At 36.5% G+C, this 21,484-nt stretch overlaps 3 protein-coding genes across 5 annotated transcripts; all 3 read left to right on the top strand.

The window, feature by feature from the left end:
- The first annotated feature begins 2,398 nt into the window (after positions 1 to 2,398).
- On the top strand, positions 2,399 to 8,113 carry LOC132632488 (small ribosomal subunit protein bS21c-like). 3 transcript variants are annotated; one of them, XM_060348448.1, is made up of 2 exons: positions 2,399 to 2,972; positions 6,943 to 7,672. In XM_060348448.1, the coding sequence occupies exons 1-2, from the start codon at positions 2,548 to 2,550 to the stop codon at positions 7,160 to 7,162; spliced, it is 645 nt and encodes a 214-aa protein (XP_060204431.1). In that variant the 5' UTR covers positions 2,399 to 2,547; the 3' UTR covers positions 7,163 to 7,672. The 3 variants fall into 3 exon arrangements, with proteins under 3 accessions (XP_060204431.1, XP_060204433.1, XP_060204432.1); XM_060348450.1 differs by lacking the exon at positions 6,943 to 7,672 and adding an exon at positions 6,668 to 6,916 and having other exon boundaries at positions 2,409 to 2,972; XM_060348449.1 differs by lacking the exon at positions 6,943 to 7,672 and adding an exon at positions 7,681 to 8,113 and having other exon boundaries at positions 2,412 to 2,972.
- Positions 8,114 to 9,089: 976 nt separating this feature from the next.
- Positions 9,090 to 18,984, top strand: LOC132632487 (uncharacterized). The gene is made up of 12 exons (XM_060348447.1): positions 9,090 to 9,566; positions 9,668 to 9,796; positions 10,592 to 10,786; positions 11,088 to 11,135; positions 11,205 to 11,333; positions 12,475 to 12,599; positions 14,420 to 14,530; positions 14,750 to 14,858; positions 14,967 to 15,085; positions 16,310 to 16,463; positions 18,068 to 18,212; positions 18,575 to 18,984. The coding sequence occupies exons 1-12, from the start codon at positions 9,450 to 9,452 to the stop codon at positions 18,631 to 18,633; spliced, it is 1,440 nt and encodes a 479-aa protein (XP_060204430.1). The 5' UTR covers positions 9,090 to 9,449; the 3' UTR covers positions 18,634 to 18,984.
- Positions 18,651 to 21,010, top strand: LOC132631343 (F-box/LRR-repeat protein 13-like). The gene is made up of 3 exons (XM_060346927.1): positions 18,651 to 18,679; positions 19,419 to 20,173; positions 20,591 to 21,010. Exons 1-3 carry the CDS (start codon positions 18,651 to 18,653, stop codon positions 20,677 to 20,679), a joined length of 873 nt encoding a protein of 290 aa, XP_060202910.1. The 3' UTR covers positions 20,680 to 21,010.
- The last annotated feature ends 474 nt before the right edge of the window (positions 21,011 to 21,484 follow it).

A 21,484-nucleotide genomic window follows, 5' to 3' on the forward strand; every position in this document is an offset into this window, starting at 1 on the left:
TGGACCCTTTCAATTGGATTAAATCAAGAGAACCTATACTGCTTGAAGTCAAGACAAATGAAATTCAATTGAATCTATATATGAACAACTCTTCATAAAATCAATGGAAATGAGGTTCACAAACCAATAATAGAATCCACCATTGTCTATCACTAAAACTATAGCTATCTAGCTAAACAAACTATTACTCAACATGAGTATTCATCTTCTCATAATGCATAAGCTAAGGAAGAAATGAAAGACTAAGGACCCGCTTGGCGATAAGAATTATTCACTTTTTTGCGGATTTTTTTTTTCACTTTTTTCAAAAATTAGTGTTTGGCCATGAAAATTCCAAACTTGTTTTTCAAGTTTTTCACTTTTTTCACAACCAAAACAAGTACATTTCAACAAAAAAAAAATACTATTTGCAAAAACTATGGCCAAACACAACTCCAACTCCAAAATTCCAAAAAAAGTAAAAAAGTTTTTGGTTTCTATGGCCAAACGCGTACTAAATGTCTTATTTATACTAAAAGCTCTTACAACAAAGGCCCTAAAGTGGCTCTTTGTGAAAATAGCCCAACATGGGATCTTCATCTTCCGAACACCAATTGTCTTGCAATTGTAGCCCAAATTACATCCCTAGCCTTGAATTTGGGATCTTGGCCATGATTTGCATCTTATAGCCACAATTTGCACTTTTAGCCCTTTGCGCTTTTAGCCACTTGGTGTAGAGGCCTCCACAATCTCTTCCCATGCTATCATCCAAACGTCCCACGTCCTTCTAAGCATCCTTGTGCCATTTGTGCCATTTAGGTTCATATCAACAGTGAGGACTAGTTGAGGTGTCCAGATATGCATTCTCAAAGTTAGAGTGTTCAGTTGTTTGTCGAGACCAATTTAAGATGTCTATCTCTGTAATGTGCCAATTATTATGTGCTAGAGTTTGAAACTTTTACAAGTGAAACTGCATCACGTTATGCTAGAGGATAAATTAGAGAATAGTTCTAACTCAATGTTTTAGAAAAAAAAAATCCACGCTTATGTATTTATTTAACTCATGATTTCTATTTTAAAATTTATACTATATTTTATCATTATTCACCCATAATACATATATTGAAACTTTATATTTATTTCACTTATAGTATCTATTTTAAAACTTTATCATTATTTCACGAGCACATCGCATAGCCAAAGTGATGTGTAGTAAACATGACAAGAAATAAATTTGATGTGTAAAATATTTTTCATGAAGAAGGGGTACGTAAAAGGAATTTCACTATAAGCTTAAATTTTACAACTATTGTTGCTTCATTTGTTTTGTTTATTTTGCCTTTTGTTGTTGTTATTTTTCTTTCAAATATTGCCGTGATTTTTTTTTAAGCCGAAGGTCAATTGGAAATAACCTCTCTATTTCAAAAGATAGGACTGCGTACATCTCCACTTATGAAAAAAAACTAGACAGGTTGTTATTGTGTATAAGCTAAATTATGTGTTAAACCTTTATTTTATCTTGTACTCTTCCGTCCATTTTTACTTATCATGTATTAACTTGACACGCTTATTAAGGAGCCAAAAATAAAATGTCAATTTTACAGTATCAACCATAACTATTAGTAAGTCATCTAATGTTGAAATCAATCAAACGTACTTTAAAATTTGTGTAAACACCAACAATTTCTTGAAGTTTCCAACCCAATAATTAATAATAAGAGTAAAATTGGAACAAAATGGTAAATTAGCTCTTGTTTTTTCAAACTAGACAAGTAAAAAAATGACAACTATTTTTAGTATATAGGACAAGTAAAAATATGGACGGACGGAGTATTAAGTCTAGTACTCCTTCTGTCCCAAAATAAATGTATCTTAGCCAAAAAAAAAAAAGCCCCAAAATAAGTGTCACCTCAGAAATGCAAGACAAAAATTGACAAGTGTTTCCAAATATGCCTTTAGCATTTCTCAGAAAATATCTAATAAATATTAGTTTAGTAAACTCCACATTATATTTATTAATTTCTTAAAGAGTTTGAATTCTGTTAAGATGACACTTATTTTGGAACGGAGGGAAGTATTACTTTCTCCGATTCATAATAAGCATTTACTAAGCTTTTTTATTTTGATTCAAAGTAAGTGTACACTTACATAATTAAGAAGGAATTAATTATTTTTCTTCAAAATTTATCCTATCTCAATAAGTGAGTTTTTATGTAATCCAAAAATTATATTTATTAGGCAGTATTTATTTAAAAGTAATTTAGCCAGAAAAAGTTGGTTTTTTTAATGTGTAAAAAGTTAATTGGACAATTATTTTAAATCGACGGAGTAATAAGTTTAGCTTCGAACGGTTCTACACAGTTCTCACACAGTTGCCACACATAACTAAGCACCAAAAAGAAAGTATAACTACGTAATTTTGGTGCATACGACGACTTTCTTTGTATACGTAAATCAAAACTAAATTAATGAGTTGCCCTAATCGAATGGATTTTGCTCAACTCTTAACTCAATGGAAATGTAAAACCCAAAGCTTTAAGCGTTAAACCCTGGAAGGTCATACATCAAATGGCCCTTTCTCTGTCAGCATCCTTGTTCGACCCTTGGCTAAACAACCAACATCGTACAAACTCCCTTCCCAAACCTGTGCAACTCAATACTGTTTCAACCGTCCCTTTCTGTGTTCCATCTCTCTCGATTACAGTGTCACCTGTAACCCCAACACCAAAACTCGACAAAGACAAGTCTGATCACTCTTACAACCATCTGTTCCCTTCACTTTCATTTTCCAATATTCTCTTCTTTAAATCAGCATATAATGTTCAGGTTATAACTGGGGAAAATGAGCCTGAAGAGAAGCTCATTGGCCGCTTTCGTAGAGAGGTTCTCAGGGCTGGAGTTATCCAGGAAAGTAAGCGCCGAAGGTTCTTTGAATCAACTCAGGAAAAAAAGAAAAGAAAGTCTCGTGATGCTGCCAGACGAAACCGCAAAAGGTTTGCCTCCAATTTTGCATTTTCCATTTCGTTTTATTTGTTAGTTTGTTGGGTGTCTTATAGATACTATCAGCCTTGTTCTTACATAAAAAAGATGAAAGTTTACCTTTTAATGGTGTGGAGATACATGTTGCGGTTTCTTTTTTGCCTTTTGGGGGGATAAGAACAATGAGATTATTGAGTGCACTGAGCTTTCTTGTACAGGACGAGGAGAAGTTAGCTAACTCAGTTCCACTTAGCTTTATCGTATTGTATTGTATTTTTCAGTGTTGACTTAGCTCTAGAAAGAAGCATGATCAAATACGGTTAAAGAATTTGTAAAATAACTAAGACGAGAACTTGTAAAGTAGGGAAAACAAGTTCCACAAGTGGCATTCCCTAATGGGTGTGTTGGAAAATGTTTTCTAGGAAAATAAGTGGATTTCTTGCTTATTGTGTTCGGTACGTAAGCAAATAATCTAGACAAATACTATGAGGCGGTTAGAGTGGGTTTGGTTGGGGGGTGGGCGAGTGGGGGTGGGGAAGTGGGTGTAGGTGGCGGTGGGGAAGAGACTATTAATGTGGAGTGCCACTTGTGGAACTTGTTTTCCATTAGGGAAGTCATTTCCTCATTTTTAAGTAACTTGTTTTCCTAGGGAAAATGTTTTCCAAAAATTTTGACCAACCAAACATGAGAAAATTGGAAAACATTCTAATGTTTTCCTCCACACCGAACACACCCTAAGAGACCCTCCCTGCCGAGCATAAGAGATAATTTATCTGGCTCGCATAAGAAGTTTTTCTTCTCTTGTTCTTTGGAGTGAAGTACTACATTCATATTTATGCGCACATGCCTAATGTTGAATCCAGTTCTGCCTAAAATTATTTGATGCTACAAAGTTATATTTATCAGTTAAACCACTTTGAGTTCAGAGTTTTCTTTAGTAAGATCTGCAAATATTAATTCAAAGTTTGTTTCCATACAGTATGTCATTTTGGAATCTGCTGATGTTAGTTCAATGTTTGTTTCCATACATTTCGAAGTATGTCATTATGTGCTGGGGGCAATTACTTACTTTTCCTACTTCTGAATTTTCTTCCATTCCAAACGAACCTTTTGAGTGAGAGCTTGAAAAGTGTTACTCAAGCTTATTTTTATCCTTTGGTGAATACATACTGGACATGCCTTTCTCTAAAAGTTTTCACAGTTCAGTCATGGTCATGACTCATGCCCAGCTCTGGAAAATGCAGCATGCTGGAAATGTCCTGACTCCAGCATTCCAACTAGCTGACCCTTGTGTAAGTAGATGGTATACTAACTTACTGTAAGAAGAAATCAACTAGTGGATGCTTGCATTTCCTTTTTGCTCTTTTGAATGTTTGGGATCGGGTGTTAACCGTTAACTGTCAGTGTTAATTTTCTCAGATAGACACGTGAATCCTGGAAATTTTTTAAGGAAGAAGCATTTTAGTTTTATCTTTCCCCAGGAGCCACAATTGAATGCATTAACTCGTTAATTTAAATGCACTGAGATGATGCCTCCTTTGACGCCTAGCTGTTTCCCAACAATGAGTGATTTTAGTTCGTCAAGTTTTTTGATGCTTATGATAAACCAACATTTACTGATTTCTAAAACTTGTTTGGAATCCATCAGGTGTTGTTTGTCTCTGTCATTTCCTTCTCTGCAGAGTGTCTTTTGGAATTCTCCTAAGGATTTGACATTGCCATTGACATCAGGAGAAAATAATTTGCTTAATTGTTGGTTGCCCAAGACTAAAAAGAAAAACTGAATCGTTAAGATAATTCATTTCTTTTTTATCCCAAAGGAGAACAAGATGTTGTACATTGTTTGTAGACAGCTTACCAAATATATAGCAAGTATATTTGCTAGAGATGAGAAGGTTGGTGGAGCAGTATAGGGAGAGGAAGAGGGACTTACACATGGTATTCATCGACCTAGAAAAGGCTTATGACAAAGTTCCAAGACAGATCCTATGGAAATGCTTGGAGGCTAAAAGTGTACCTGTGGCGTACATTAGGGTGATCAAGGACATGTATGAGGGAGCCAAAACCAGGGTGAGGACAGTAGGAGGAGACTCAGAGCACTTTCCAGTTGTGATGGGGTTGCATCAAGGATCAGCTCTTAGTCCGTTTTTATTTGCCTTGGTGATGGATGGATTGACACGGCAAATTCAAGGTGAGGTGCCATGGTGTATGCTTTTCGCGGACGACATAGTCCTGATTGACGAGACTCGTAGCGGAGTTAACGCTAAGCTGGAGTGTTGGAGACATACTCTGGAGTCTAAAGGGTTTACGCTGAGTAGGACCAAGACAGAGTACTTGGAGTGTAAGTTCAGTGAAGCAACTCAGGAGGCTGACTTGGAAGTAAGGCTTGGTACCCAGGCCATCCAGAAGAAAAGTAGTTTCAAGTACCTTGGGTCTATTGTGCAAGGCAGCGGGGAGATTGACGATGATGTCACACATCGTATTGGGGCAGGGTGGATGAAATGGAGGCTTGCTTCCGGAGTGCTATGTGACAAAAAGGTGCCACCAAAACTTAAGGGCAAGTTCTACAAAGTGGTGGTTAGACCGACTATGCTGTATGGGGCGGAGTGTTGGCCAGTTAAGATCTCTCACGTTCAAAAGATGAAAGTAAAGATGAAAGTTGCCGAGATGAGAATGTTGAGATGGATGTGTGGCCACACCAGGAGTAACAGGATTAGGAATGAGGATATTCGGGATAAGGTGGGGGTGGCCTCGGTGGAAGACAAGATGCGAGAAGCGAGATTGAGATGGTTTGGGCATGTGAAGAGGAGAGATACAGATGCCCCAGTGCGGAGGTGTGAGAGGTTGGCCATGGATGGTTTCAGACGAGGTAGGGGTAGGCCGAAGAAGTATTGGGGAGAGGTAATTAGACACGACATGGTGCAATTACAGCTTACCGAGGACATGACCTTAGATAGGAGGGTTTGGAGGACCCAAATTAGGGTAGAAGGCTAGTAGATAGTCGCGTTATCCGTTCTTATTAGTAGTCGCATTATTGCAATATAATTTCTTGTGCTCCGATTTCTGCTATTATCTGTTATTATGTGTTATTTCCTGTGCTTTGGTTATCCTGTGTCATCTGCTCTGATTTCTGCTATTATCGGTTATTTTCTGTGCTCTGATTATCCTGTATTATCTGTGTCGCTTGCATTATTTCATTTCCATATCGCTTTAAATCTCTTATCCGAATCTCTTAACCTTATCTAACCGTATCTGACTTTTTTTTATGCTTTTATTGAGCCGGGGGTCTTTCGGAAACAGCCGTCCTACCTTGGTAGGAGTCAGGTCTGCGTACACTCTACCCTCCCCAGACCCTACGATGTGGGATTTCACTGGGTTGTTGTTGTTGTTGTTGTTGTACTCTGCATGAGTTGTGATCAATACAACTTGGGGAACAGTCTTTTATATATTAGCTAATTCATGGATTTAGACCACACTAAGCCAAATTTTTAATATCGTATATCATTCCTTAAGTCTCTTAGGTTTGATCTTGTAAAACTCGACCATTGACCATTTTTTCTCATTGAATGAAAAGTACAAATAGATCAGATTGGTAAAAGAAATTTGTGAAATCTTTGTTGTTTCCCCTTTCTCGATCCCTCTCACATAGGTAAAGTGTTTGAACCAGTAGAGAACTCCATCTCTAATCAAATGATATCACATAAAGCAGGATGGGAGAAGCATAATATTTTTCATCACAAAGAACAAAGGAATGGATTTAATGTGCACAGCACTTAGAATAGACCTCTAAAGGAAGGTCTTTTCAGGTAATATTGAAAATGTGATCAGTATTTTTGAACACTGTTATACCTGCATGAGGGTGTTTATACCTTTTTACATGATTAGCTGAGAATAGAGATCACAAATATTCTAGCCTCCAAGTTAGCTTTCTTTTGTTCTGTTGAAATTTTATACAATAGTTACTTCTTTCTTAATATTCAGTAGAAATCATTTTGAAGATGTTGGACCTCTTGTTGCAAAAGTAGCAGAGGAGGACGCCAGTGGTACCTTTAACCTGGAAACAGACTGCATGGACAAAACTTTAAAAATAGGGGATTGGACGAGCATAGTTCATAGCATTAAGCTGCCTCTTTCTCTTACCCTGTCTCCTGTACAGGAGAGGAATGAGAATGATGAAGGCAGCCCTTACAAAACTTCCAAATGATGACACACAATTTAATCCAACGGTGCTAACATTTGAGGAATATAATTGAATTCACATTTATGGTTGTGCTTTGACTTTGGTGCTTAATTGTATCATGTCCTATTTGATTCCCTCTTCTTTACTATCGACCACTGACTGTTGACATCCTTTCTATGAAAATGTACTGGTTTATTAAGCGCAGGTTCCTAAAATGATATGGATGGTTTTGCTGAATTTGTGGTCAGCAAAAGATAGGTTGCCTTTCATCATATTGATCTTGGGAAGTAATAGGAGTGTAAGATTAGGCCCATCCGAGGGTAGTAAGGACCGTGATATTAAATGGGCCTCTTGGAATGGCAACCTACATTTTAACTCATCATCAGATTTATCAGATTTTGACCACTTCAGTTCTTGTGCCTGTCATTGCTCGCTTTTGCCTTCATTCTGGATAGCTTTTTTTAATTGTTCCTAATGAATAACATGGATACGACTAACAATTGTTAATGATGGTTAATCAAGCTTTTCCTGCGTATATGCAGAAGGCCTCTACCAAAAGTTCTACTAGGGGATACACTGGAAACTTTGAAGGATGAGGGGTATAAATCTGATGAAGATAAGTGGGACCTCATTGATGTAGAACCACCCTATACTTGACCTTAATGAGCAATGTGAAAAGGAAATGGCTTGGGAACTAAGGTTTCATTTGTCAGATTTTCTTGAAGTACAAAGAGCTGCTGCATAGTTCTCGCTGATTTTGCTAAAGAACCTGGCTACATCTGCAGTTTGAGGAATATATTCCCCTGAAATGACATAACGGGTACCCTAATGTTTTTCCAAGTTCATCTTAAAAATTAAAGAAAGGTTTCTGTACATCTGAATTTTAGATTTCCTGATTTTGCAATATGTGGTGATTGTTTTGTTCCTAAGGATATTGGTGAACCCCAACATTTGTTGTTCAATTTCTGCCATTCATTTGTTGTTTCAACTAGTCTAAGGATTGAGACTCAATAAGTGGGCCTGTAAAAGTAAAAAAAAAAAAAAAAAAAAACATAGATAACGTTGTTTGTTTCATGTGGGCTTTTGACCCCTTTTCCACCCTATATTTAGTAATGGGGGAGAATCCGTAAATCTGAAACGAGAAAATGATCTCTTATCTTATGATCTGTAGAAGAAAGTGACTACAAAAATCTCCACTGTTATATATTGTCAACCTCAAGTGAAAAGGGCCTTAGTAACTGAAGGATGGGGCGATAGTCAATTTTTTTTTTTCAACAATAAAAATTAAAGAGGATGGGGTAAGTATAATTTTGGGAAGCAAACACTGATTCTGACTTGCGAGGCTAAGAAAGCTTAGCACACATTGGGACCAGTCTTGTTTTTCACATACAAAACGCAAGTCTTTCAGACAAAGGGACTAATTCTTAGCACGCGAAAGGGATGGGAATTTTATAGGCCAATCAAGGTATGGAGGTTGCGTGAAACCAAACTCGACAGCTAATTCAGAGTAGGCCTACACTTTAACCTCGATTTCTTCGTTTACTTCTTATGTACTTTTTCTTTAAAAAAAAAAAAACTTCAGTCGTATGTTAATATAATATACATTTTCTGACAAGTGGAGCAAATCACAAATGGAGCTCTCTCCTTTTACTTCTAACTCAAGGCTCATCTTTTTCTGATGAAAAGATAAATACTTAGAACTGATTATTTAATAGGAAAAATAAAAAAGAACTTACAAATTTCTATATTTGGTTGATTAAAATTTTAAAAAATATTTTTCTCAAAAAAAACAAATTCCTGCAACGTATTGTATAAGTGGCATTTAATGATGATTAACTCCTCCCACCCTACAAGGCGCCACACCCGCACCCCAATGCCCCCACCTCATCGCCATAATAATTCTTATATAAGCAAATATTTTTTTTGAATAAATAAAAATATGCTTTCAACAAAACATTTTCTTTCGTACCAAAAATTAACCCGAAGAGGAAAATAATTGCCATTGTATGTATCTATATAATTGTGGCTTGCGGAGACCCCTTGTCGAATGCTGCCACGCTAAAACTCTCTTTTACATTCTTCAAATTATTACAAATTTCACCTCCGTACACTCTAAATCCTCATTTTCCAATCCTTCACAGAGATACAGTTGATGCTGAACTTCATTCAATCTCAGCCATGCAAGTAATTCACACCTTTTAAGCAACACAAATGCCCAAAACTTCATCTTTTCAGACACCCATTTACAATTACTAATCAGTTATCAAATAAAAAAAAAGTAATTATTGCTCTCAAGTAGAGTAACATCACCATGCTTTTCCATTTTGATCTGAAAGAATTTCAAGAAAAGGTCTCCACTCAGCTCCGACCTTGGCAACGCTCTTTTCAGTTCTGGGTTCGCGCTGCTGATATTTATACTGGTTATAAAGTAACTCCTTTTCCTTCTTTCTCTTACTATTGGTTTATACATAGCCTATTTATATTGTTCGATTGAATTTATGTTTGGGGTTCTTTTTGTGGGTTTGGTAGGTATTTCAGGTAAGAGCAAGTCTGGAGAAGGATGTGCAGAAACAGGAGGTAATGTGGGAGAAGCAGCATGAAGTTGCTGCTGACAAGATATATAGCATGTGTTCTGAGCTTGGTGGGTTTTTCCTCAAGGTACTTGTTTCGATTGCCAAAATAAAGTATCTTTGTCTATAATGAGTTTGTCTTCTAAATCTTCAACTGTTAGAGTGTGATCTAATTTGGTTTCTTCACCTTTTCATCAAATTCCTATGATCTTTATGATTAACAAGTAGTCCTTCCGTCGTGTTTGAATGAGCAGAGAGTTTAAGAGGAAAAAGAAGAGTTTTAAAACTTGTGATCTTAAAAAGACATAGAAATTTCTGTTGCTCTATAAATCATTTCATTAAGGGTAACATAGGAAATAAGAATTTAAATTATTACTACGAATGGAATGGTGCCATTCTTTCTGTGACTGACTAAAAAAAGGAAAGAGTATCACATAAATTGGAATAGAGGGAGTACTAATCTCGGGGGCGCTTCCACCCGAATGAGGAAGTCAAATGATTGTCATTCCTTATGCTTCAGAAGTTGCACATTACTTTGGGAGTAAAAGAAGTGACCAACTTTATTGTGGGGTTTTCATTACTAACGAGTTACTGTGTTATCAAACTGCTCTCTTCGTATTTTATTGAAGAATTAACCTAAATTGCTGCCATTCATATGCTTAAACTAAAAATAGCCGGCGGATATAAAATATATGATATATGTATAATCCATGTGTAATGTGTATAACCGTGTATAGTGAGTGGATATATGTATACCGGCTAAGAAAAGTAAATAGTGAATCCGACCAGCTATGTGTGTGAAGATCCATATTTTATTTAGTTATTTTTAAAATTTATGTTGTATCATAATAGTACCCCTATTTGCTGTGATTAATGATGTTAGGTTGCCCAAATAGTTGGGAAGCCAGACTTGGCGCCAGCTGCATGGGTCAAAAGGCTTGTTACTCTATGTGATCAAGCACCAGCTACACCATACAATGTGATTAGGGCAGTGCTTGAGAAGGAGTTGGGTCAAAGTATTGACGAATTGTTTGAATATTTTGACAAGGATCCACTAGGCTCTGCTTCAATTGCTCAGGTATCTACTTTCCTGCACTCTTTCTCATTCTTGCTAACTTGTAGGATGCTCAAAAAAACACATTTCTTTGCAAGAAAAGATGGAAATCATGGGATGAAAAATAGGAAAACCTGCCAAGTGTTCTATTAAGTGTTCCGTTTGAGTAGTCTTTATTTCTTTAAGCTCAAACTGATAAGAAAGTGTATGGATTTAAAATTTAATCATAGTATTTAATTCATGTTCAAATCTAAAACACTATCTTGTCATTATTTAGTTTAATGCTTGCTGCAAAAGTTATCTTTAATATGTATGGCTTTTTCAGGTTCATCGAGCAAGACTCAAAGGTGACAAGAATGATGTTGTCGTCAAGGTAAGAATTTTGAGTGTCATATTGCAATAATGGTATAATTGTGAGGTTCTAATTGTCGTAATGCTATAGGTCCAACATCCTGGAGTTCAGGAATTGATGATGACTGATATCCGCAACTTGCAAGCCTTTGCTTTATATATTCAAAAGACAGATGTCAAGTTTGATCTGTTCTCCGTTACCAAGGAAATGGAGAAACAGGTGCATAACATTCATGAATTTGCAATATGTCTTGTACTTTCAGACTTTCTATTTCTTTCCTTTTCATATCCTTATTCCTATTTGATATTTCTTACTTTAATGCTTCCTATATGCTGAGCTTCTCCTAGTGGAGCAATTAATTGTAGTTGACTTGATTCCAGAAAAGGGAAGGAAATGAAACTGGGAGTATTCTCGATCCTTCCTATGATTATCTCAGATCCCTTGGACTTAACAAGTTTGTTGTTGTGTTATGGGTGATACTCTGTACTGCTACAATTAAAGTTCTTCCATAGGATGGTATGCCATGTCTCAACTGCTTGAAGCAAAAGATTTAGATAGTCTGTTTTTCTAATTTGATTATCATCTGTTGACCTAGTACGCCTTTACACTTTCATGCCCATTTTCTTTCATTCTTTTGAGCATATGCGAAATCGGCCTATCTTAAGTGCCTGTGACAGCAATTTGTTCAAGCACTTGGAAATGCTCGTTAGAGCAGCTTATAAGAAAATCTTCATTATTCCATTCAATCTAGATCATTGCTTAGTAAGTTTTTTCATTGCTGAAGAATGAAAAAATAGAAGTAGTATCATGCAAGACTAGTTGTTTTTCTTCTATAATCTGAATTAGCTAATGGTTAATGTTATTAATTATGGATTTTGAACTTAACTGTATATACTGAGTGATCCATAAACCAAACCCACCTTTTTTTGTGTGATAGAATTCTTAAACCCTGCTTGTTTCTCTTCTCATTTTGCATTTCTCTTGGGAGCATTCTAATCTATAGTAGGGCTGCCATTGTTGTTTCCTTCTCCTATGATATAGAGTTCTTGCATTTTATTCTGTGCAAAACGTTATTACCTAGAAGATGGTCTAATTCGCTCTTTTTTAATGTGTTGGTTTTGCTTTCTAAAGTGGTACTTTGACTTCTCGAATGTTTGTATGAGGCACTATTGTTTGCTTACAAGACTCTAAATATTTCAAAATCAGTGAATATGCATCAATTATCTGTTGGTATTTGCATGCAGCTAGATCCTCTTACCTGAATTTTATTACTTGATTAAGTGAGTCTAGTAGATTTATAGATTATATTTGTTGACTTTTGCATCTTTGAAGTAATCTGGTTTTAACTTGTTCATTCAAGATTAGCTATGAATTCAACTTTGTGAGGGAGGCTGAAGCTATGGCAAGAATTCGGCATTTCCTTTGCCAGAATAACAAAAAGTCCCCTGTTCGGGTACCTCGTTTGATAGGAGACATGGTCAGCAGGTATGCTCAGGTGAAGAAAATTTGCTTTGTCCGACCTGCATAATGAAAACTAAGATGAGGCTGTTTATTTTTGCTCCTCTTTTGGTGATTTTAATTACATTGTGTTTCTATTAATGTGTTTGACTTTGTTAAGACTTTTTCATTGATTGATAAAGTCGACTAGTTTCTCCACTGTGATGCTCAGTCCATATTATGTGCATGTCAAATCCGTACGCGAGGCTTTTCCTCAGTTCTGGCTGGACGCACTGTTATTTGTAACACCTAATCTTTGATACACGTGGATCACTTTTGTAATTTGCAGTTCGTTTCATTCTCGCTTTAATATAAGCTTTATAGTCTTCCTGATACTGGGTATAAGTATTTCATTTTACTCTGCAAGACAATCAAATCTTTGTTTGCATGTATCATGGATTGATATAGTTTTTTCTGTCGTCCTGTTTTTTCCTGAAAGGAATATTACTTTTGACAACCTACTCATGGAATTAATCCTCATACACTGGGCGACACATGTGCACTCTACTAAAGCCCACATGTGATGGGACTTGAATGTGAGATTGGTTCACCATCGCTGTCTCAAGATTTTTCTAGCAGGATCAGTTAATTTTAATGATACCTTATCAAGTCTATTTTCCCTGGTTCTATATTTTTCTTAATGTTATATATTCTTCAGATAAGTTTGCTTCAGGGAAATTGAGTTTTACAAGTGGTCTGATGTTTTTCTTTTTATAAAGAATATTGATGCATTGATTGGATGACGTGAATATGTATTTTAGTATCTTTCACACATAGTTATCACAAAGGTCAATTAAATATGAACTCCTACATAGAAAGAGATGTGTGGGGGGTGGGGTGGGGGAGGTGTATGTATCATATTGAAGTGTGTGACCACCTCATCTAAATGCTTAAGCTATTAGAGAGAGCATACTTCTATTTACTTAATTATATCTTCTACATGCCCCTTCACATGTTTTTTTTTTTTTCATGGCCAAGTGCGTGGAAATTCTTTTTGAAGTGGGTGACCATCTCATCTAAAAGTTTAAGTTGTCAGAGAGAGCATTTGCTTAATTATGTCTTCAACATATCGGATTATATGGGAGCGGATGCAGGGGGTATGCACAAGACTAGTTCTACAAAAAAGTACTCCCTCCGTCCCAATTTATGTGATATAGTTTGACTGGGCACGCAGTTTAAGAAATAAAGGAAGACTTTTGAATCTTGTGGTCTAAAACAAGCCAAAGATATTTGCGTGGTTATAAATCATCTCGTTAAGCGTAAATGGTAAAGTTTAAAGTTAAATTGTTGCCAAATAAGAAAATGTATCATTCTTTTTGGGACGGATTGAAAAGGAAAGTGTACCACATAAATTGGGATACAGGGAGTAATAGTTAACAAATAGTAAAGGATAGGTGGAGTGACGACATGAAATACTTTTGAAAGAACCACAAAAAGACGTATGCTTGGCCTATCTGTTGCAGAATTAGATCCTGTAGCAGGCACCTTGAAACACAAATTTACGTAATCCACCACTTAAGGTTACCTTTTGTGTTGTATGTTTAGTTCGACAACTCTACTTCTACCCCCTTAGATATGCTTCTAAAGATGTCAAAGGTGCATTTCCATATGCTTATCCTTGCAGCTCCATAAGTTCCCCTCATTTTATCTTATATTTCTCCTCATTTGTTTGATTTTTGGGGCTAATTTTAGTTAGTTGATTGATAATGATGGGAATAACTATTTCTCGCATGAATTTTGGTTTATTTCTGTTGATATTCTTCCCATGTTCACCACCTGAGCAATCACTTTCTTTATGCTGCTACTAGGAGGGTTCTAGGGATGGAATACATTGACGGCATACCCATTTTGAAGCTAGGAGATGAAATGGCAAAGAGAGGCATACAACCTGATGGCAAATTAGCGGCAGCTGCAAAACAGTAAGTCCCTGAATATCCCATAAAATGTTTTTCTGAACCTGCCTGCATGTCATACATAGACACTTTTCCGCGATGTATAGAAAGTCTTCTGCCTTTGTTCTCCTTTGAAGTGGTCTTTTGTCTTGTCTGTGTATATTTGAACCATGTGGAACTCCTGTATGGTGCTCTTTTTTGAAGATGTTTATAGTGAAGGTCCCCTTTTTCATTCTTAAAATGCAGGAATATCCTTAAAAATTTGTCACTTGCTTATGGACAAATGATACTCAAGAGTGGTTTCTTCCATGCAGATCCTCATCCGGGAAACATTCTGATCTGTAAAGGTTCTGAGGCAAGTGCACATTGGAATACCTAAACTTATCTCTGAACTAAGCATTTAAAATCATAATTCTCGCAATTAATATAAAATGGAGACTGTTATTTACATTATTCCTTTCAGGTTGCATTGCTTGATTATGGGCAAGTGAAGGATCTACCTGATGAGCTGAGGCTTGGATATGCTAAGTTGGTTCTTGCGATTGCCGATAATGACCCTTTAAGGGCATCAGAGAGCTACAGGTGCTATAATTTGCCTTGAAAGTTTTTGTTGTAAATTTATATTTTTCCTCTTTCTGCTTTTACACCAGAAGACAATTTATGCGGTGTCTGTTACTCTGTGGCAATGAATCGGAGATATCAGTTACTTTCCTTTGTTTGGGAAGCGGGTCGTGTTTTGCCAGTTGTTATGCACATACACAGACGAGAGGTTTTTTTTTTTTTTTTTTGGGGGGGGGGGGGGGGGGGGAGGTGGAGAGACTTTAGTAGACGCATTTCCTTTAGGGTTGGGGATGGTAGCAGGGTGAGTTTCTGGGGAGAATGAGCTGAGGGAAATTTTTCCTAACATTTATACAATGTCTTGCCAAAGAGAGATGACAGTCCAACACATCTTTAGGTCTCATGAGGGGGTAGTACATTGGGATTTGAGGTTCAGGAGTAATCTACAGGATTGGGAGTTGGAAGAATTTCATAATTTGGTTGAGTTACTGTATGGGCAGGATATGCTGGTAGATAGGTCGAATTTTTGGAGATGGCGGGAGAGCAGAGTTGGATTATTCTCTGATAAGTCTTTTTACGAGAAGTTATTAAGCAGAGATGTATGTGTTTCCCCTAACTATGCTATTTGGGTACCCAGGGCTCAGAGGAAGGTGTTTTTTTTTTTTTGCGTGGTTGGCAGCGAGGGGTGTGATATTGACAGCGGAAAATCTGAGAAGGAAGAAGATCACTCATGTTAGTTGGTGTTTCATGTGCAAAAGTTCGGGTGAAGATGTAGATCATCTCCTACTACATTGTCAAGTGGCTAACCGGTTGTGGAGGATGGTTCTTAATTGGTTTGGGGTGCGATGGGTGATGCCGAGTACAGTGAAGGAGGCATTGCATAGCTGGGGTATCAGAAGGGGGAATAGAAGTACTAGGGCATGGAATGTTGCACCTTTAGCAATTATGTGGGTGACTCAGAGAGAGAGGAATAGGAGAGCGTTTGAAGGGGTTGAACAAGATGTTGTAAAGTTGCAAAATAGTCAGTCTTTTGTTTCTAGTTTCCTTTTGGCGTTTCCATGAGACTCTTCTTTAGAGAATCTTATTTTGATGTGGGTTCTCTATTTTGGTATACGGCTTGTGTACGGGGTTGTTCCCCCAATTGTCAATAAAATTATTTACCTTATCCAAAAAAAAAAAAAAAAAAGGTATTCATGCTCATTACCAATTTTTCTGTTTCCTTGGTAAGATGTCTTCTATATATCTCAGGGATCTTGGTATTGAGACGTTGAGTAAATGCGAGAATGAACAAAAAGAAATGCTTAGGCTGGCACAAACAATGTTTGACACAAAATTACCGCCTGGAGTTACGATGCTGCAACCTTTCTCAGAAGAATCTTCAATAAAAAAAATTGCTGTTAAGGTATGTCTTTAAGTTCCTTGGTTAATGAATATACAGTTATTTGCTGAGAGTTGGGTCTACTAGACTTCTTTAATATTCATTGGAAAAAATATACAAACTTCTCCAAATCAAAGGATTGGATTTCAGATCTACCCTATCCCAATTCTGTGAACCAATGGATCCTTGTGCCTGCGTGAGCACTATATATACTGTAAATAGGACTTTGGCAGTGAAAAATTTAGAGATGAAGACTGATATTTGCTTGCAGTATCAAATACTTTGATAAGTGCATGAACCATGTATTCATCATGTGACCAATTCATCCTTAATGTTTCCCGAAGCATAATATGAGACTGATAGAATGATAATTCCTTTTTCAACGCATGTTTCTTGCCAAATTAGGGCTTCAACCATGTTGATTTTTCCCATTTTCCTATCAGTCCATAAGAAACTTTCGTGAAGAATGAATCCTAAACATACTCTTGTATTACTTCTTAGATTGCTTTACATGATATTATGTTGTCTGGATATAACAACAACAAAAACAACATACTCAGTGTAGTCCCACAAGTGGGGTCTGAGGAGGGTAGGATGTACGCAGACCTTACCCCTACCTTTGTGAAGTAGAGAGGCTGTTTCCGATTGACCCTCGGCACATCACTGCAAAACCAAAACAGGCTAGAAAAGGAAAAAAAATAAAAAATAGCAGCAAGGTAGCAAGATAGATAAAACCAATGAAGCAACAGGTCTCGATGAAAACAAAGTAAAAGATACTACGCAAGTACTAAATAGTAATACTCCCTCATAAAGATGCTACATCCCTCGCCTCCCTACTAGCCTTCTGCCCTAATCCTCGACCTCCAAACCTACCTATCTAGAGTCATGTCGTAAGTAAGTTGGAGGTGCGCCATGTCCTGCTGAATCACCTCCCCCCAGTTCTTCTTCGGGGTGGTATACAGTTGGACTATAACTGCTACTATTTTCACCTTGTAGCTTCGTTTGTCGTTATGTGTAGACATATGTCACAGGGAAAAGAGAATGAGAGTGATGTATATGCCATCTAATTTAGGTTAAAGCAATGTAGCAAGTGTTTGAGGTAAAGGGAGATGTTTTCTTGGAGAATAGCACCAATAGATCATTAAAAAAAAAAAAAAAGGAATAGCACTAATGAGGTGTTCTATGTGAATACGATGGTCTCAAAAGAATAGACACAGATTTCACTTGTTTTTTCTGGATGTCACATGGTTAGTAACTTTACTCAAGATATGTTGATGTCGCTCTGATCTGTGCTGAGTATTTGGTCCTTCAACCTTTCGAGAACGTATCTTTGCTTGTTAGATTTTCAACCGAGTTTATTTTCAAAAAATTTGCTGCAGTCAATATCCCTGTCTATAATTTTACTTGTAAGATATTTCAAAACCACACATAATGTCTTTTACCAAGTTAACTTCATTAGATTTCCTATTGTTTACCATAAATCCCACCTTTGGAAACAATAGCAAAATTTGCAGTGAACAACATTGGTTTCCCTTACGTGGTGATAACAGTTGCCAGCTAAACCAATTGGCGAATTAAAATATGCATATACTGTAAACTTTTCTGAAAATTGTTTGCTTTGATGATAGGCCTTTCCGGAGGAACTGTTTTCTGTTCTCCGTACAGTGCATCTCCTGAGAGGGCTTAGTGTTGGTCTGGGAATGAATTTTTCATGCGCCGAGCAGTGGAGACCCATTGCTGAAGAAGTTCTGTATGTTGCAGGAAGACTTACAGGTATCTTCACTTATAGAATACCTCTTCAAACATGACTGTTCCATGGGCCAAATGGCATTTCCTTGTTTTACGCATTTGACTTTGTGGGCCTGGAAAAGAAGTGGACATTTAATCCCTGCTAATTTGTGATCCAGAATAGTGTTACATTTCAACTTTTGTTTAAATATTTTTGTTCCCTGGTCGGGATGCTCTGCTGCATACAGCAATTTTACGTCTGCAGTTTCTTCTTTCTCCAAGTAGGCCATTTTTCTTTAATATGATAAGATGATTTTCTGTTGGTAACTAGTTCCCGTAGCACAAACTAACCAATTATTCTTATTTGGTTTGGTAGTCCTTCTCTGATATTGCTCATTTACTTGCAGCTAAAGATCGAAAGCAACTACGTAGACGTGGAGCTTCTAGAAGAAGATTTTGGAGATAAGTGTTTGATGTACGGAAATGATCAGGATGAGCATACCTGGAATATGGTATTTTTTGTAATTTATCCTAATCGAGTTGATCCCTTAGTTGCATCGTTGTCGGAGATAATTCTATTACAGATTTTTCCTTCTGAGATTTGTATTCGCATAGAAATAAAGTATCGTTAATACATTGACTACTAACAGTTGTCCCATTTCTGGAAAATTGTTAGGTTGTATCTTAATTTTATATTTGAGTCTTGAAATGGTCTCAACTCAGCAATTTTGGTTTATGTTCGCAGATGTGTTTTACCTTGTGGCTTTTGAGAAGCTTTTGAAATGTAGAGTTTGCTCAGGATTGGCTCATGCATTTACCTTTTTTTCCCCCGTCTTTAATGCTTTTCTTTCCTTGACAGATACGCTTATATCCGGTGGCTTTATATCATTGCAGTTTTAACATCTTGATCTTGGAATAGTCCTGCAACCTTACTGGTCTTAACTCTGAAGTATAAAATTCTAGCAGCCAAGTCTTTTGAAGTTAAATAAAGCCTTCTGATATGGTTAACATTGATCTATATCTCTAGATGTACATCTGTCTATATGATGCGTATATTTGTTCCATTTTTTGTTATCTTTAATTTGTTTCAACCAAAAGAAAGGACGACATGATCTGTGCCGAACCGACTTAGATCCTAAATACTGAAAGATGCCTAGTTCAGGATGCCAGACGCAGTTCTCGTACAAATTTTCTCTTTTACCAACGAAAGACAACGAAAGATGCCGTCATATCATGTGTTTTCTAAAAAAGGTGGCGTTATCTTTGGAATTCAATTCATAATTTCCATTTTTCTGGTAGTAATTACTACAACAAAGTAGAAAATTTTGTATCTCTTGTGGATCACGTTTTGACTCATTGCGCTTTTTCCAAAATAAAAAAATTCGAACTCGATTTACCTAACAATTTTGAGTGGAATTTTGATTTGAATATCAGCCAATGGATTAGTTTTTTTGTGGAAAGAGAAGTGAAAGATGTTGTCTTGTGTTCATATGACGAAGATGTCACTTTCGAATTGCCTATATCTATCTGGACTTGTTCCTCATTGATTACTTTGGATTGGAGTTGTTGCGTGGTTGATAAAGAATCGGTCATAGAGTGGAAGTTGAACTATATTTTTATAGATAATGATGATCTCGCGAAGATACTTTTAGGTTGTCGTGCTTTGGAAACTCCAGAGTTGTCTTCATTTGAGGGTTTTCATCGTTTAGAAATCACTTCTTCAAATTTAAAGAGACGAACGTTAGTGCACCACTGGTGGTTTTATGGCAGAGTTGAGGATTCTTTGGAAATTATTGCATCGTATCTTCAGCATTTGGAGATTTTAGGAGACCTTGAATATCTCAAGTGTAGGCTAGTAAATGTAGATGTCTCCTCTTTGGTTACTGCCAGACTCATTTTTAACATTACATCACTGACATCGTGGGGGTTGATCTTAATGCTGAGGATGGCGGTTGTGGTGAAATTGAGTTATGAATTAGCTAGCAACTGGACGTTGGTTAGCAGAGGTTTGTTTTCATATCAAAAGACTTTATTCACTATTCGATTTTTATTGAAGAATTGTTGTGTGTAAACTTGTGAAACAGGATATCCTTCAGAATCTAATAAAATTATGAACTTTTTTATACATGAGATTTTCAGTGAAAAAATTATTTTTGGTTGAATTATTGATTTTTTTTATCCATATAGAATAATCTTGTCTCCGCCTTTTGTGCCTTTTATGATCTTCCTTTCTACTCTATGAAGTTGGATAATTTTTTATACTGGCAATCATTATTTTAGAAACTAGCATATTTTGCATTGCTGTTCATTAAAATGGCTAGATTTGTCATAGCAATCTTTTTTGTTTGTTTGTTGTGGATTACTTTTTCTTTCTTGTTACTTTTTTCTGTCCTTTACTAATTTCTTCGGAATTATTTCACTAGGGCCTGTTCATGTTGCAACTCAAAGGAGTGTCGCTATCAAAATTGAGATGCAAATGTCTGACTTTAGGGATTTATGTGACAAAGTATAATTTGTATGGAGTAGATAGCCTTTTGCAGAGCTCGCCTCTTTTGGAGACACTCAACATACACTTGAGCTGGGGCGTAATTTCTCTCAATTTATGCTTTGATTTTAACATCTTCGATTTATAGGTTTTAAGTCCTCTCCACCCCAAACCTCACCAGTCCAAAGATTTTCTTAAGGAGGGTGGAAATATATCTTTATCATTAAGAATCTCGGCACTTTAAAGCTTTAAATCAATTTGTCAAGCTAGTTGTTTTCTATCTGGTAAACGGGAATAGTGACAAATTAAACCTCTTTTTTACTTTTTTATCTACAGCAGAACTGTACTTTGATTACAATTTCCAATACTCACGCTTCTGCAAACTTCACTGAGTTGGTCCCTTATCATTCTCAATGAATTATCTACTACTATATATAAGGTTCAACCAAACGCAACATGGTAGTTCTATTAAGACGGGGGAACAGAAACAAAACTAATATTCATGACATTTACCAAGATACCTGTTGTTCAAGAACAATTTTCACAACCCCTTGTAAGCCTTCCCAACCAACTAAAATCTGCCTGACGAATAGAGATTTCAGGCGAGTCACACAGATAAATCTAATCAAACATCCTTATTACGTCCTTAACTTCAAATAAAAAGATTCAACAGCATTGTGAGCCTCAAATGCAACTGTTAACAATTATTTGAGGTAAACAAATACTGCAGACCTCTTTCTTCCAAGAAAAAACCCAAAAAGGGAACCATGTCGTAATCATAGTCCTTTATGTTATTGACAAAGCAAGGTATCAAAACAGAATATTTCATGAG

Source organism: Lycium barbarum, chromosome 3 (assembly GCF_019175385.1).
Source record: "Lycium barbarum isolate Lr01 chromosome 3, ASM1917538v2, whole genome shotgun sequence".
Lineage (NCBI taxonomy): Eukaryota > Viridiplantae > Streptophyta > Magnoliopsida > Solanales > Solanaceae > Lycium > Lycium barbarum.

Excerpts from the sequence above, each read along its gene's own strand:
- LOC132632488 (XM_060348448.1), top strand. The coding sequence starts at position 2,548 with ATGGCCCTTTCTCTGTCAGCATCCTTGTTCGACCCTTGGCTAAACAAC. Across the intron at positions 2,973-6,942 it reads GCCAGACGAAACCGCAAAAG|AAATCATTTTGAAGATGTTG; the intron begins GTTTGCCTCCAA and ends AATATTCAGTAG.
- LOC132632487 (XM_060348447.1), top strand. The coding sequence starts at position 9,450 with ATGCTTTTCCATTTTGATCTGAAAGAATTTCAAGAAAAGGTCTCCACT. Across the intron at positions 9,797-10,591 it reads TTGGTGGGTTTTTCCTCAAG|GTTGCCCAAATAGTTGGGAA; the intron begins GTACTTGTTTCG and ends TAATGATGTTAG. Across the intron at positions 15,086-16,309 it reads AGGGCATCAGAGAGCTACAG|GGATCTTGGTATTGAGACGT; the intron begins GTGCTATAATTT and ends TATATATCTCAG.
- LOC132631343 (XM_060346927.1), top strand. The coding sequence starts at position 18,651 with ATGATCAGGATGAGCATACCTGGAATATG. Across the intron at positions 18,680-19,418 it reads ATGAGCATACCTGGAATATG|GTGGCGTTATCTTTGGAATT; the intron begins GTATTTTTTGTA and ends TTTCTAAAAAAG. Across the intron at positions 20,174-20,590 it reads CTGGACGTTGGTTAGCAGAG|GGCCTGTTCATGTTGCAACT; the intron begins GTTTGTTTTCAT and ends TTATTTCACTAG.